This window comes from Prionailurus bengalensis, chromosome B4 (assembly GCF_016509475.1).
Source record: "Prionailurus bengalensis isolate Pbe53 chromosome B4, Fcat_Pben_1.1_paternal_pri, whole genome shotgun sequence".
NCBI classification, from domain to species: domain Eukaryota; kingdom Metazoa; phylum Chordata; class Mammalia; order Carnivora; family Felidae; genus Prionailurus; species Prionailurus bengalensis.
The window spans coordinates 70671265-70689030 of record NC_057358.1 but is presented as its reverse complement, the minus strand read 5'-3'; the positions used below and the strand labels follow the sequence as shown (position 1 = coordinate 70689030).

Genomic DNA, 17766 nt, shown 5'->3' with positions numbered 1-17766 from the left:
AGAAAGGTAGAACTGTATTGCTATAAACTTCCCTCTTAGGACCACTTTTACTGCATCCCAAAGATTTGGGACTATTGTTTTCATTTTCATTGGGACAAAATGACACTTTACATTATAAATGTATTTATGAAGATTAAAGGACAGGCTATTAGAGAGCTGCTTTAGGGGCGCCTGGGTGGCGCAGTCGGTTGAGCGTCTGACTTCAGCCAGGTCACGATCTCGCGGTCCGTGAGTTCGAGCCCCGTGTCGGGCTCCGGGCTGATGGCTCGGAGCCTGGAGCCTGTTTCCAATTCTGTGTCTCCCTCTCTCTCTGCCCCTCCCCCGTTCATGCTCTGTCTCTCTCTGTCCCAAAAATAAATAAATGTTGAGAGCTCCTTTAGCAAATTTGGAATGTAAGATCACAGTAGCTATCAGAGTTCTTGACCTGATATTAACATCTATTTTGAGTAGGGGTGGTGGCAGTATCCTGGAACAGAATTCTAGACCTAGTGAAGGACCTAGACTAGTTCTACAGTGGTAGAACTCTATATCTTATATATACCAAATACATACACATACTTAAATCTGTTGTCTGGACTCTTCTGGATTTAGGCCTGTTCTTTTGGAGTAATTACTAAAAGCATCTTTCATGCTCAAGAGTCCCCTGGTTTAATTAATGAGTTATATAGTCACCTATTTATACAGATTCAGGTTATCGGAACATATCTCATGGCTGGAAGTACCTTTATTCACATGTAAGGAATTTAGATCTACTTGATGGAACAGACATGGCCAGGATACATCTATTGTTTATTGTAAATTTTTCTTGGCTAGAAATGTCCAGTTCAGTACATTGTTATTTGAAGATAAGACCCTGTTTTTTTCCTTATATATAGCATTTTACCTTAAATTCTTAGATGTGCTAAGAATAAATGGCCCATGTTGCCTAAGTGTAGTATCTGTTACCAAGTAGGCATTCAATAGTTCATGAAAAATAAAACAAATAAGTGATTAAAGTAATACTTTTTGGGGGGTGCCTTGGTGGCTCAGTCGGTTAAGTGTCTGGCTTTGGCTCAGGTCATGATCTCCCAGTCTGCGAGTTCAAGCCCTACGTGGGGCTCTGTGCTGACAGCTCGGAGCCTGGAACCTGCTTTGAATTCTGGGTCTCCTCCTCTCTGCCCCTCCCATGCTCATGCTCAGTCTCTCAATAATAAATTGATGTTAAAAAAAAAGTAGTACTCTTTTTCAGAATGCATGACATTGTAATAGATGACTCAAAGTTATTTCTGAATTGTGTATAATAGGACATTTGTTGACCTGAGTTTTTAAAATGAAAACAGAGCAATATGTGGAAATTTATCCTGATAACATGTTTTTACTTCTGAATCTGAAGTAATGAAAAGTGTAATTATCTAGATGTATAACTATCTACATCTGAGTTTGGAAAGCTCATTATGAGGGGATTCTAATGAGAGTATAGGCATGGAAGATGTCAGTTGATAATGTAGGAAATTGTATCAAGTATATGGAACAGTGTAAGATAAACTTAGTAAATTTATGCAGGTAAAGGAGATAGTCATTAAGAAAATTGTGGGAAGGAGGGTAGAGATTCCCAAGGAAAACACTAGATTTTGTAAAGGTGACAGATTTTGAAGCCTGTTTAATTATGGGTAACTCTGATATCCATGCTGTAGAAATAATGACTAGAAGAAGGAAATAGCCACACAGCTTTGGCAATACTGGCATACTCAGAAATGTTGTGGTACCTGTATTTCACATAAAAATCAATATAATCATTGTTTGGAGAAGATACTGTGACATAAAGTCACAGTTGATAAAGGGCAAAACAGACCTTCTTCTGACTTCATAGAAAGTAAATCAGCTTCTCAGATTGCTTGAAACAGTAGCCCAATATATGCACATGTTACTTCCTAGACCCGTAGTCCCACTAGGAGAGCCAATTGCAGTTGAAGATGAGATGTTTGTAAATGTAGTCAGCTGGTTGTGTTGAGCTTTCATTCACAAGGAGATAGACTGAAGCAGGGTTAGGGAAGAGGGGAGCATTCCAAATGTAGATAGGTAGGAGGAAAAATTTAGGACAGTTTCTCTTTTGAGGTAGTTTGGGTTTTGTATATGCTTGCTTTGTCAAAGGTCAAAGTTCAGATGATAAATTACCTGTGTTTAGTGCTTCTCCATTCTTTTTCATTAAAAGAATATGTGGAATTTAAGAAAGGAAGAGAGGGGGGGGAAAAGAGGCAAACCAAGACAGGTTAACTGTAGACAACAAACGCATGGTTACTGGATAGGGGAGGGAGAGGTAAGGACGGGGAAAAACAGGTCAGGATTAAAGAGTGGACTTGTGATGAGCACCAGGTGTAATATGGAAGTGTTGAACCACTATATTGTACACCTGAAACTAGTTTTATACTGTACATTAACTAACTGGAATTTAAATAAAAACCTAAAGAATGTTAAAGTAAGAATACAGGAAAGTCAGACTTCATGGTTCTGTATATATGTTATTAGTGAAATGCTGTGGTCATAGCTGTAGTTGCAGATGTAAACCATGTGAATGGAATCTTGGAGCAAGAGTGACAGACTCTTGTTATTTTGCCTGGGACTTTTCTAGTTCTAGGGTTGAGACTCCTGGCCCTGGAGACCCCTTAGTCCTAACAAACTGGAACAGTTGGGCACACCTTGTAGAAATAGTCAAGTGTAGTTCAACTTGTTTCATCTCCACTCGTGAAGTCCTTTTCCAAAATTGTTCTGAAGTGATAAGAGGAATGCAGTCTCCATGTAAGTGTCGCAGATGTGTTTCCGATTGAGGAAGGAAACCGAGATTTTGCACATTTTGTCCTCATTTTTAAGGAGGCATTAACTACATTTATTCAAACACACAGGATATTGGTAATGTTCTTGGTGACAGTAATTTAGGAAAAAGACAAGAAAATGTGATTTATACTTGAAGTTTGTGAACCATTTAAAGAAAAGTTCAAAATGATAAAGTTTTTGTATGTTGGCTCTATATAAAATGGAGAAATAGCTTAATGCTTCAACACTGAGCGCATGGATTATGGACACCATTTAGAGGATTAACTGCCCTTAACCTTACAGACAATTGTGCTGTCTTTTTCTTTACTTTCAACAATTCAACAAAATGAGTACAGTGATGGAGAAATTTGTGTGATTTAATTCACTATAGTGCTGTACGGATACCTTAGTGATCTGTTATTCAAAGTGATTCTGGCATTAATATGAAAATTGGGAAGAACGGAATTATGTATAGTGTATCCAATAAAATAAGAGTTTGTGTTAAATGACCAAAGATGTTCAACTATTTTCAATACCAAAGCTTTTATCTGTAGAGAATTTGGGTGACAGTATTAGGCTAAAATGGCATTCACACATAACTAAACAACCAAAGAATCTGTAACGAGAGCAATTATTTTCTTAACAAACTTACTTTGATATTTGGTGATTTATTTAATAAACCTTGAAAATACTATAGGTCAGAGACTTTTATACTCTGTGTTTATAAAGGTTTGACTTGATAACATTCACTTTCTTACACAATCATGTAAATGTAAGGCACATCATGTGATCATCAGGAATGAGTCCTGTTTATTAAAATACAGTTACTATTGGAGACACTTATCAACCAAAAGCCTCACTTGGATTACCCTGACTTAATACCTTTGATTTCACTGATGTTCAGGGTAGAGGAAATTTTTAGCCACACTAAAATAAAAATGATATACTATCATACTTCAGGTAGGACCATTATGTTCACTTTTCCTTCAACTCCGTGTTCTTATTTTTAATTTTTAGATTATTTATTTTTAGCTGAAGTATAGTTGACTTACATTATTGGTTCTGGTAGTACTCCATGTAGTAAATAAGGATAAATTTGTTCCTTGCACATATTTACTTTGTTGTGGAATATCATTTTCTAATTTCAAGCAAAAAGATCAGACAAGATTTGTGATCTTTGTAAACAGTCTCTTCACTGTGTTAAAATCAGTTTTGTGTAGAAGACTTTGAAGGTGAAAGCAGTCAAAAGGTAAACCGCTACAAGTCCTCGGGATGTAATGCACAGGATGGTGAATAGTTGATATGGTGACTATTGTATGTTTGAAATTGCTTGGAGTAGATCTGAGTTCTCCTCACGAGAGAAAATAGAACTATGTGATGATTTATCATGGTGATTTCATTATATATATGTGATTATATATAATGTCAATTATCTCCATTAAAAATGGCTAAATCATTTCTTAAAAAGGCAGCCTCTAAACATGCCATATATACATTTGCTGAAGCTGTGTATACAAATTATTTCAAAATAGTTGGTCAGTTAATGGTGAAAATAACCTCATTATTTGCACGAAGTGTTTTTTGCTTAGAATTTTCTTAAAGAAAATATTTAAACAGAATTTATCATTTCTTTACTTTTTTTTTTTATAAATATCCATGAAGTACTGTTTTGTGAGATTGGAGAGAAACATAAACATGATATGCTAGGGGAACAAACACTTAAAGAATAAAATATTCAATATATTCTAATTAGATCAATAAAGTTGTAAAATACAGCACACTAATATGTAGTGATTATAGTTATATATCAATATTACATGGTGCTGTAGAACAAAAGGTTATCTAAGAAAGCTGATGTAGCATTTTTCTACTGTGTAGTCTATGGAATGGGATACTAGTCATGTGACATGCTCTATGGGAAGAAGGAAAGAAAAAAAACTGTTTAAGCATTTGTGTGAAATACCTCTCCTAGATAATGTGGATTTGTTAGGTATCTTCACAAAAGTATCAAATAGGCTGTTTAACTTTGTTACTCCACATTTCTCAAACCGTGGGATGATTTTTGTGCTTTAAAACACAAATGGCCTCTACTCTCCTCCCCTCAATAGCATCTGGTAAATACTAATTGAATACACTATGGCATGGTGACCAGGGATGCTTGGTGCCTCAACATGGTTGCAAGAACGGAGACAAAAAGAGGTCCATTTCCAGAACTGACCAACTTCCTTGTAACTAGCAATAGAGCTAGAACTAAAACCAAGGGCTCCTGGCTGCATAGCACTTCTCTGAGGCCATGGTCAAGTGTCTGCAGTGGTAGTGTCAGGGCTAGGGCATGAAACACATCAGGGTTCTGAAAGAAAGTTTTATACCAAGAGCTAATTAGAAGGACTTAGGGAATAGAATTCTGATCTTCTAGAAAATACAGTGGTCAGAGCTAAAGCCAATCTATGAATGTAGTCATGAAAAAGTAGCAAACATGGTACCTTACCATCTTGGCAATGTAATAGGAGGGTGGTAGTTTGGGGATAAGAGAAGCACATTGTACATGTCAATTACAAAAGCCTCTGACTAAATGGTCCTTGTCATCTGCCTGCTTCATAATTCAGTTTAACTGAATACTTACACAGTAACACTTTTAAATATACACATAAAGTAAAAGGAACATACGTTGAATGTAAGCACATTATGAAGGTCTATACATAAAACAGGAAATGCATACAACTAAATAGGATGCCCTTAATTACTCAATGATAGCATTTTAGCATAAAAGCAAACTATCAACCTGAGGGTTTTTTGGGGAGATTGTGTAAAGAATTAAGTTGAACTGTTTTTTGTATGTTTTACCTGAGGACGAATGAGGTTATATTTTTGTTTTCATTTAAATTTCAGTTAACCTGCATTATAATATGTTAGTTTCACTTGTTACAACATAGTGATTCAACATTTCTATACATTGCTCTGTGTTCATCACAAGTGTACTCCTTAATCCGCATCATCAATTTCACCACCACCCCCCACCTCCCTTCAGGTAACCATCAGTTCTCTGTAATTAAGAGTTTCTTGGTTTGCCTCTTTTCCCCCCTTTGCTCATTTGTTTGCTTAAAATCCACACACCTAAAATCATAGGGTATTGGTATTTGGTTGACTTATTCTGATTAACATAATACTCTGTAGCTCCATCCATTCATTGCAAATGGCAAGATTTCATTCTTTTGTATGGCTTAGTAATCTTCCATTGTGTGTATGTATATGTACATACACATAGATATATGTATACATCTATATATGTGTATATACCGTATCTTACAGATTGGTTACTTTTCAATAAAGGTGCAACATCTGTTTCTTAAACTCAATATTATATAGTATCACCTACAAAATAAATTCATAACATCCAGATTGTCACTTGTAGTCCACCTATTTCGAGTAATGAGTGAAGAAATTAGTCCTGTAGATAATTCATAGTACTTAAGCTCTTTCCTATGTGAAGTATGGAGAATGCATGGTCTCTTGTGACCTAGAAGTCTTCACAACTGTTCATTTTTAAGTGGAAGAGAGCCTTTGAGCATAAATCTGAGGTGTCTTGTTCTCTTTTGTAATTGGACTTAGAAAAGCATCCACTGTTAAACTCACTGAATCAAAGGATAAGTCTGAAGTGTGGGTATACTTTGTTTTCCATGGGAAGTATGTACTTTCTTAAGTTGCATGGAAAATACCAATTCGGCTACCAGTTTCCACAGCTCCCATTTTCAAGTGAGCAGTGCTGCGGGGCTAACAGACCTGCTTGAAATGGCCAACGATTTGTCCCCGTACTTACTCTCAATGCCGGAAGACCACAACTTCTGCTAAAGGCACCACTGTAGGTAGAAATAACCAACCTGTAAATGCCTATGGCTGCACAGCTAAAACAATAAAGTTCTGGAAAGTGTATTGAAGTCCGTGGTGACCCTGCAGTGTCAGCATTTCCAGAGATGTTTTTGGCTCTTGCTCTGGTCATTATTCCATGTAGCAAAAACAAACAAACAAACAAACAAAAAAAAAAAAACAACTGGAGCAGTTGTGTAGGTGATTCATTCTATTGAAACAGCTCTTTGGCTGATGGAATGAGGACTTCACCACTAGTACTTCCAACAAACTCTAAGGTCCACAAGGTCAGGGTCCATGTCTTCCCTGTCTCTGGATTAAAGCAAGGTGTAGATGTTGAATGTTAATCAAAAGGATGGGGCAAGTAGTATCTCCTGAAGCAATTGCTTTCTTGGTCTGGGTCGTGGTCCAGGAGATGGTGATCCAGGTTTCAGAAATTTTTAAGTATAGTTGACAAAGAATGCTGTATCAGTTTCAAGTATACGACAGTGATTTGACAACTCTACATGTTATACTGTGTTCACGTGTAGCTACCATAGTTCACCATGCAATGCCATTGACCATATTCTCTATGCAGTACCTTTCATCCTCCTGACTTATTCCATAATGGGAAGCCTGTACCTCCCACTCTTTCACTCATTTTGCCTATTTCTTCCCTTCTGTCAACCACTTGTTTGTCCTCTGTATTTATGGGTTTATTAATGCTTGGTTTTGCTTTTTAGATTGCACTTATAAGTGTCTTTTGCCTGACTTCTTTCACTTAGCAATATACTCGCTAAGTTCCTCCCATGTTGTTGCAAATGGCACGATCTCCTCCTTATGCCTGAGTAATACTATTATACACACACACACACACATATATATATATGTATATATATATATGTATATATATATATATATATATATATAAAATGATGTCTTTATTCATCTATCAGTGGACACAGATTGCTTCCATATCTTGGAAATAATGCTGTAATAAACACAAGTGCACATACCCTTTTGAACTGGGGTTTTCTTTGGGTAAATAGCCAGTAGTGGAATAACTGCATCACAAAGTATTTCTGTTTTTGTTTGACAAACCTCTATACTGATTTCCACGGTGGTTGCAACGAGTTTACATTTACACCAACTGTGTCCACAAAGGTTCCTTTTTCTCCATATCGTCACCAACACTTGATATTTCTTGTCGTTTTGATATTAGCTATTCGTGATAGATGTAAAGTGATGTGGTTTGGGTTTCCATTTCCCTGATTAGTGATGTTGAGCATCTTTTCATGTGTCTGTTGGCCATGTATATGTCCTCTTTGGAAAGATGTCTCTTGAGGTCCTCGGCCCTACTTTAATCAGATGGTTTTTTAAGGTCTTGATATATCTTTGATACTTAATCCCCAATGGATATATTATTTGTAAATATTAGGTTTCTGTCTAATTTTGATGATGATGCCCTTTGCTGTGCAAAAGCTTTTTATTTTAGCGTAGTCTTAGTCCTTTAGTCTTGCTTTTTTCTCCCTTGCCTAGGGAGACCTATCAAGAAAAATGTTACTAAGGCCATTGTCAAAGAGATTACTACCTATGTTTGGAAATGACTTTCATTGCACAGGTGGTCCAGGTCCTGAGGGGATTGTCCTGAGTGAAAGAGGCATTGAACGTGGAAGACACTACTGCAGCAGAAACCGCTATGATGGGTACAAGAAGAGATAAATTAGTGAATTAGCACCTTAACCAAGAATCATAAACTGAGCCCATGTAGAGGGCCTCATGGAATTTCATTTTTCAGTTTTGGAAAATTAAAGACCAGGTGGTGACCTGCCTATCGACCTGTGACCTCTTGTCGGGTTTCTTATGTGATTTTAGATGAATCAGTCCCCATGGATTCCAGGAATGCTAACCATTAAAAATTCTAACCATATTCAGAATTGGAACTATACAGCCATTTTGGAAAATATTAGTTAAAACTTCTCTATGGAGTATAATGGTCATGTAAATTAGGGAGTGTGGCACAGAATGAAGTGAAATTCCTGCTGAATCCTCAAGGGTATTTTCCAAGTTCCGAGTGCTCAAATTACTTGATTTTGTTAAAATGCAGATTTTGATTCACTAGCTCATGGTGGGGTCTGCGATTCTGCATTTCTGATCAGCTCCAGGTGATACAGATGCTGCTGATACATGGACCAATCTCAGTAATAGGGTTGAGGTTGCTGTTTCTCAAACTTGGTTTCACATGGGAATCATTAAAAAAAATACTGGGAAAATTTTGAAGGTATACTGATGTCTGGGTCTCAACCCTAGAGATTCTGATTTAATTGGTAAGAGATGTGGCCTGGACATCAGGATTTGTGAAAAGGTCCCTGGGAGATGACACTGTGCAGGTAGGTCAGACAATTGATGTTCTAGGACTGGATTCAGTTTACTTTTGAGAAGAAATAACTCATTTAGGTATCTGATCTTACACTTTCTAAAGTAAATACTATAATTTTTTAGCAGGTAATACATCAAAATTTACATGTACGACATCTGAAGGGCTGTCTTATAAAATCTGAAAGCATATGTAATAAGATCCTAACACTAAGAACGTATTTTCATACCACAGCTCTTAAAAGGTCAATAGTAAAGTGCAGTTCTATCAAGAACTAGAAATGAACTCTGATGTAGGATTAACCTTGTAGAATGTGAAACATTTTGTTTTCCCTTGTAGGTTGCAGCAATCTACAAGGACTCAAGTATTGGAAATCTTATCAACATAGTAATCGTGAAATTAGTTGTAATTCATAATGAACAGGTAAGAAACTGGTTGAAGTTAGTATCCTTAATAGTAGTAGACTTTACATACAGATCACAAAACTGTTACTAGAAATGAGATATTTCTAAAAATTTACATTCAAAAACTTGAATGGGAGTGATTGACTTTGTGGTGGAAATAAAAGGAAATAATAATTTTTTTTTCAACGTTTTTTATTTATTTTTGGGACAGAGAGAGACAGAGCATGAACGGGGGAGGGGCAGAGAGAGAGGGAGACACAGAATCGGAAACAGGCTCCAGGCTCCAAGCCATCAGCCCAGAGCCTGACGCGGGGCTCGAACTCCCACGACCGCGAGATCGTGACCTGGCTGAAGTCGGACGCTCAACCGACTGCGCCACCCAGGCGCCCCGGAAATAATAATTTAAAAACAACTAAGTATTCCCTTTAGTAATCCTACCCTTGAAGGATTTACAACAGTTTTTACAAATTTTTTGATTCTAAATATTAGATGGTTTCATGGAAAAGGTCTCGCTAGATTCCGTTTTGATCCTGATGTTTTAAATATTGCTAAGATATTTTTTTAAAAATATGAAGGACAGGTGTCACTTTATGTGCTTCTGAAAATGCTATTTGATAAACTACGAGGATGCTGACAAGCTTGGAGAAAAGAGGATATGGATGTTTTAATGTATTATTAAATTCCTTTTTTTATTTTTTTGTGTGCAGGAAGGACCAGTCATCAGTTACAATGCAGCTACCACATTGCGTAACTTTTGTTTATGGCAGCAAACTCAGAATGTTCTTGATGATGCTCACCCTTCTCACCATGACACTGCTGTTCTTATCACTAGGTACAGTTTTAGAAATAACCTTCCCACTACAGTGGTTTACCTTTCTGTCCTGCGTGATCACTGCTATTTCTTGTTACCTTCTTTATCGATACATGGAAGCGTTCTCTAAGAACTTGTCTTGCAAAAGATACTGTTGAATGAAAACATTGTTCTTGCAGACCAAATTGCAAATGGATTCCTTAGGAAATTAGCAATGTTAGGTTGCTGAGGAGTGAACTGACCCAAGCAAAATAATTTCCTTATTAGTGACAGAACTAGGAAAAATATTTGGAAACAAACATAGTTATGGAACTGAAAACAGGTTATGTTCCTTCCCCACTTGATACTTCAATCACTTGGAAGAGCTTTTGAATTTTAACTGGTTGCCTACTTTTTTGGCTACTTGTACTTTGAAAAGAAAAAAAAAACAAAAAACCTATTGTTTTGATGCTCAATACATATCTTAATTGCTAGACTGTATTTGCAAGGGTCTTAATGTGCTTACTTACTAAAAACAACTTATGCTATTAAAAAATATCCATTTTACAAGCACCACTCTCCATGGTTAATTCATGCCTTTGCTTCAGCAACACTGGTTACTAGAATAATTAGATTTTAGGATTGGCTGGTTGGTTGACAGAAGGAAATAATTCTTCCATTTAGGGGTCAGACTCATAATCTGCTTTCTAGAACCCTGAAATGAAACCGTCAGTCCATGTAAAATAGCTGACATGTAGGAAAGACCAGAGAATTGTCAGATGGGTTAGGGACTAAGTAATGCAGAAGGAAAAACAAAACCAAGTTGGTGATATCTGAAAACATCCCTATTTGTCGTGGAGAATAATCACTGCAGCTCATTGTGATGCGGAAGCATCAAGGAAAGGGTAAACTCTCTTACATGTACTGCATAAGTAAAGGCAGAGGTGAAAAATGTAATTAGAAAGCTTGTTACTGACCTTGATTAAAGCTTCACCTATTCACAGCAGACTCTCTCCTATAGCTTCTATTGCTTATTGATATATACAAGAGGTGTATACCTTGGGTTTAAATTATTGAGAGTTTAAGACCCGGATTTGGAAGGCAGTTGATGGTAATGGTCATATTACAGTTTAAACTTCTTTATCTTTGTTTTGAATTGTTGCAAAAAACTTTGCTGAAAATGTTTCAAAATTTTTTGTTTTAAGGGAAGACATTTGTGGAGCTAGGGAGAAATGTGACACATTAGGTAAGTTATTTTGCAAATTAAATACAACTTACATAATTATTTCCTGAATTGTTTAAAATGTTTCTTTTCCTTTTATTTTACATTGTAGTCCTTTTGATTGTCGTAATGATGGTCGTTATTAGCTTCTGCTTCAATAATTTTAAAGAAGAACAGCAAATATGGTGCCCATTGCTAAATATCAAGTGTCGTGCAAAGCTGGACATGAAGTGTTTAGTTATGTAATATTTGATCCACACAAAATAACATATAAACTATATGCAGATTTAAAGCAAAAAAACAAAACGAACAGCCATAAATCTACCACCAGATTTAAGAGCCGAAACTTAATACTATCATATGGCCTGTGCTAAGTCCTTACTCTATCCTTTTTGCATGCCTCCAGTCAGTAGCCAATACCATGAATTCTGTATGTCCCAGTTACTTTCATCTTTTGAAAAACAGTTCTCTATGTGTGTGTGCTCATAAAAGAAATTGTTCGATTTTGCTTTTTGAGCATAGTGGTTGTAGTTCATGAATTCTCACTGCTGTGTAATATTTTCTCCTTAGTTTACATATCTACATGCTATCGGTGGATATTTTGGCCAATTCCAGTTTTTCATTACGAATTTCACGTTAAAATCTAGTGTATATTCTACAATTGAACTGTTAGTCATTAAATGTGCTAATGTTCAACTTTGGTATATCTTCACATGGTTGTACCAATTTGCACCTTTATCAATAGTTTATTCTAAACATTGCTTTTGATTATGTCCTTATCAACATAAGGTATCTAGAGAATTATCATTTTTGCCATTTTAATGTAATTTCATTATAGTAGTAATTTTCAGCTCCATGATTATTGAATTTGAACATCTTTTCATAGCTACTGGCCATTCGTACTTCTTTTGAGAAATGAAATAAGACCCATTTTTCCTATTTTTTGGTGTTAGTCATTTTCTTACTGCTTATTTTAAGTTTTAAAAATTATTTTCTAAGTTCTCATTTAAATTCCAGTTAATACAGTGTAGTATTAGTTGCAGGTGTAGAATCTAACGATTCAACACTCCGTAAAACACCCAAAGCTCCTCACAGCAAGTGCCCTCCCTAATCCCCATCACCTATTTAACCCCTCCCTGCCCACTTCCCTTCCGGTAACCATCCATTCTCTACAGTTAAGAATGTATTTCTTGGTTTTCTTCCCTCCACTGCCATGTTCATTTGTTTCATTTAAATTCCACATGTGAGTGAGATCATATGGTATTTGTCTTTCTCTGACTGACTTTGCCTAGTCTGTAGCACTCTACCTCCATCCACATCATTGCCAATGGCAAGATTTCATTCTTTGTGATGGCTGAGTAATACTCCATTGTATGTGTACATATGTATATATGCACACAAACACCAATCACAACTTTATCCATTCATTGGTCAATAGATATTTAGGCTTTCTCCATAATTTGGCTATGGTAGATGATGCCACTACAAACATCTGGATACATGTACTCCTTGGAATCTGTGTTATTGTATCCTTGGGGTAAATATCTAGTAGTGCAATTGCTGGGTCATAGTTCTATTTTTAACTTTTTGAGGAACCTCCGTACTGTTCTGCATAGTGGCTGCACCAGTTTGCATTCCCACCAACAGTGCAAAGGGTTCCCCTTTATCTGCATCTTTGCTAACACCTGTTTGCTGTGTTAATTTTAGCCATTCTAACAGATGTGAGGTGATACCTCATCGTAGTTTGGGTTAGAAAAATCTTAAATAACCTAACCTTAGTCCTAAATGAGCTAGAAAAAGAATAACAAATGAAGCATAGAGCCAGTGGTAGAGGGGAAATAATTAAGGTTAGGGCAGAAATAAGTGATATATAAACTCAAATAGTAGAACCTATCAATGAAACCAGGAGCTGGTTCTTTGAAAAAATTATGGTATTTGTCTTTCTCTGAATGACTTATTTTGCTTAGCATAATACCTCCTAGGTGCGTCCATATTGTTGCAAATTTTTAACATTTTCTTCTTTTTATGGCTAATATTCCATCGTATATGTACACTACAGCTTCTTTATCCATTTATCCATTAATAGGCACTTGAGTTGCTTCCATACCTTGGCTATTGTACATAATGCTGCAATAAGCATAGGAGTGCATGTATCTTTCTGGATTAGTGTTTTTGTTTAGGTAAATACCTAGTAATGGAATTACTAGATCGTGTGATATTTCTATTAATTTTGGGAGGAACCTCCATATTTTCCACAGTTGCACCATTTTACCTTTCTACTAACAGTGCATGAGTGTTACCTTTTCTCCACATTCTTCTCAATGCTTGTTACTTCTTGTCTTTTTGATACTAGCCATTTTGACTGGTATGAGGTGATACCGCATACGGTTTTGATTTGCATTTCCCTAATAGTGCTGCTGAACATAATTTCATGTGTTGGCCATCTGTGTGTCGTCTTAGGAAAAATATCTGTTCAGGTCCTCTGCCCATTTTTTACCTGGATTGTTTTTTGAGTTCTTTATATATCTTTGATATTAATCCCTATTGGATATATTATTTGCCAATATCTTATTCAATAGGTTGCCTTTTCATTTTGCTGATGGAGTTCTTTGCTGTGCAAAAACTTTTTATTTTGGTGTAGTCTCAATAGTTTATTTTTGCTTTTGTCTCTGAGGAGACATGTCTATAAATATGTTAAGGCTAATGTCCAAGAGATTACTGCCTGTATTTTCATTTAGGAATTTTATGGTTTCAAGTCTCGCACTTAGGTCTTTGATCCGTTTTGAATTTATTTTTGTGTATGGTGTATGAAACTGGACCACTTTGGCTTTTTGAATGTAGCTTTTCAGTTTATACCATTTATTGAAGAGACTCTTTTCCCCATTTTGTATTCTTGCCTCCTTTGTTATAGATTGCCCATAAGAGTGTGGGTTTATTTCTGGCTATCCTCTTCTATTCGTGTGTATGTGTGTGTGTGTGTGTGTGTGTGTGCGTGCGTGTGCACATGCGTGTGCATGCACACTAGTACCATGCTGTTTTGGTTACTGTAGCTTTGTAGTATAGTTTGAAATCTGGGATGGTGTTATCTCCAGCTTTGTTCTTAATTCTCTGAAAGTATTCTTACTATCCTTTAAATCAAGGGTCATGATAATGATAGCTGATATTTGAGTGTTTACCATGTATCATACACTCTTGTGAGGTTTTGTGTGATTTAACTCATTCAATCTTCACAACAAATCTTTAAGAATAGCTTTCAGTTTCATAGATGAGGACAAGTAATTTGCCTGCGGGTACACAACTTATATTAACACAAGTATTAGTATTTAATTTTCTCATATAAAATATGTGGAAAAATTGTGAGATTTTTCTGCTATATTTTGTAGATGCCATTGCCCCAGTCTCTGAGCACTTTTTGCAAAGTATGTTGTAAAATAATTTTTACTTATAGGGCACCTGGGATTTAAGCTTCTGACTTCAGCTGAGGTCGTGATCTCACAATCCATTAGTTCAAGCCCAACATTGGGCTCTGTGCTGACAGCTCAGAGCCTGGGGACTGCTTCAGATTCTGTGTCTCCCTCTCTCAAAAATAAACAGACATTAAAAAATTAAAAAGGAGTTTTTTTTTCAACGTTTATTTATTTTTGGGACAGAGAGAGACAGAGCATGAACAGGGGAGGGGCAGAGAGAGAGGGAGACACAGAATCGGAAACAGGCTCCAGGCTCTGAGCCATCAGCCCAGAGCCCTATGCAGGGCTTGAACTCACGGACCGTGAGATCGTGACCTGGCTGAAGTCGGACGCTTAACCGACTGAGCCACCCAGGCGCCCCAAAAGGAGTTTTATTCTTTAAGGTGGTTAGATTGGAGGACTCTGTGCAGCTTCTTGAACTTCCAAACACAGGGAATGGGTATGAGGTTAGGGCCCATACGACTTTATCCTACCTCTGATCACTTTCATAGAACCGAATATCCGCTTGAGTGAATGTAGGCACAACCATCAGTTAGCTGCTTCGAACCATAATGTTATATATTCACTTTGATTTTGTTTGTTCTTGCCTGTTTATGGGCATACTTGAGTATGGACTTCAATCATACACAATACATGTTTCCACAGATCTGTTATGTGATTAAAATGTTTAGCTTAGAATATATCCATCTCTGAGCATGAAACCAAGTTTGGGTGATAAGAGTCCATATTTTGTTTGAAATGCCTGCACAGCCTTAAAAATGAATATATGGAAATGGAGTGATTTAACAGATTGAAAATACTAATGGAGGCATGGGAATGGCAAGATACTCAATTAAAATGGTTAGTTTTAACTTTTAGTAAAGGAGAAATGTAAAATTGGCCAAAATTGACTAAACAAATGGCACATACAAGCATCAAGTCCTAGTTAAGGAAAACAATTCTTTCATACTTTGGACAGCTGACTTTAAATCTTATTTTTTCCCTTACTCATTTTTGGCCTTGATTCTGACCAAGAAAAAGCTTTTGGTGGGGAGCTTTGCCCAAGCAATGACTTTGGGCGTGGGTTCAGAAAGAGCAAATACTCTTTTTTATTAAAGAGAAAAGCATTGGCAAATGAACTTGTTAGTCTGAATTTTTCCAGCATTTTTAGATTCCTCAGGTCAATATCTTTTAAAGTGCCCAAGCGCGCACACACACACACTTGGTACGAAATTTAAGTGCTAGGAAAATGTCCATGTTCTTAAGTTTTATGAATGAAATAGTATATAGGCACATGGGGTTAAAACACAGTGGTTAATACAGGTCTGTATTAAGAAATTTATGAAGGTACAAACTTTCCATTAAGAAACGGGTTATATATGAAAAATTCTGCTTTCTTATGAAAGGAATTTACCTAGCAGAGCAGATAGTTTACAAGAAAATAATAGAGGATGGTAGTAGTGAAAACTATGCTATTAAGGAAAATGCCAACTTGGTTGATGTAATACGTATTGTTGTAAGGAACACTTAATGTCAATTTCTTCTAGACTATTTTTCATGGATTCTATCAGCTCTAATTCTTTTTGTTCAGTCAGTTCATACTGCACATTGGCATGACATGATATTCTTTATCTTAAAGAGTAAATCTATCTTAATAAACCTTCTTTAGCTAAAATACAAAATTATTGGGTGCCCTTAATATATGAATCCTATTTTATTTAATATATATTAGATACCAGGTGCTATTCTATGCACCTAACATACATTCACTCATTATAATTAATTGTATGCTGCCTCAAAAGTTTTTAAAATGAAAATTTAATATAGTGGTGTATTTTCTGTATTAGTTCGATTACCAATTTAAACATTCATTGCCTTTTCTAGTATCCACACTAATGGGGCCTAAAACTTCATCCTTTGTATAACAAATACTTTTTCCTCTTGCTTTTTTTTTTTTTAAACACTTGTTTGCCCCATATTTTGAATTACTTTCTTCAGCAAAATCCAGGAATTGGTAAAAAAATATTTCAACTGCAGATAAATCATTCTGTTCTTTTTTTCCTTCACGTTAAAAAACACATCTTTCCTTATGTGGTATTAACAGCCAACTCTACATCCTTTTTTTTCCTTGCATCCATTTCTAAGTAGTAATGCCCATAGTAAATGTTTTATTTATGATTTGATGTTTCCCATTTTCAAATACAACTATGAAATTTTTCAGGTTTAGCAGAATTAGGTACCCTGTGTGATCCTTTACGGAGCTGCTCTATTAGTGAAGAAAATGGACTGAGTGCTGCCTTTACCATAGCCCACGAACTTGGCCATGTGTAAGTACCTTCTGCTACCTCAGTAATAGGTTTTCTAGTAATCACTGCATAGAAGACCTAAAATTCCATCTTCAGTTGAGTAATTAGCAGCTCTGTGTCTTAAAAAAAATATTGTTAGTATAATTTTCATCCCTGAAATGCTAACTCTGGCTCTTTTGTGATCTGTTAGGTCAGACAGGCTGCACTGATCAACAGACTAAGCAAAGAACTAGCACTTGGGAATTCTTTTATTTCATTTACTGTATTGGATTACTATGACCAGCACTTCTGGCCTCTATCCCTTGTTACCCCATACATGACCAGGTACTGTCCTCTACCATCTTATGGGAGGGCCTGCAGGGGCTTCTGGTTCTGGGGAACTCCTGATAATGATGACAATACCAACTCACTTTTGCTCTTAAAGCTCAGAGCCCCAGCAGAGAATGTGGTATGTGGGAATTACTTAATCATTAAAAGATTTTTAAGTCATTCTTCCAGCTCCATAGTTTGTGTGTGTGTGTGTGTGTGTGTGTGTGTGTGTGTGTGTGTGTGTGTTTCTAAAAATTAGGGAGGGGTTCTATCCGTTCC

The 17766-nt window shown here is 36.3% G+C and overlaps 1 protein-coding gene across 1 annotated transcript in view; it reads left to right on the top strand.

The window, feature by feature from the left end:
• ADAMTS20 (ADAM metallopeptidase with thrombospondin type 1 motif 20) overlaps nucleotides 1-17766 on the top strand; it is a 176923-nt gene that overhangs the window by 47487 nt on the left and 111670 nt on the right. Inside the window, exons 5-8 of the mRNA XM_043563431.1 lie at nucleotides 9350-9433; nucleotides 10122-10246; nucleotides 11410-11450; nucleotides 17094-17199. Of these exons, the coding sequence (XP_043419366.1) occupies nucleotides 9350-9433; nucleotides 10122-10246; nucleotides 11410-11450; nucleotides 17094-17199 (356 nt within the window). The remainder of the gene's footprint in view (nucleotides 1-9349; nucleotides 9434-10121; nucleotides 10247-11409; nucleotides 11451-17093; nucleotides 17200-17766) is intronic.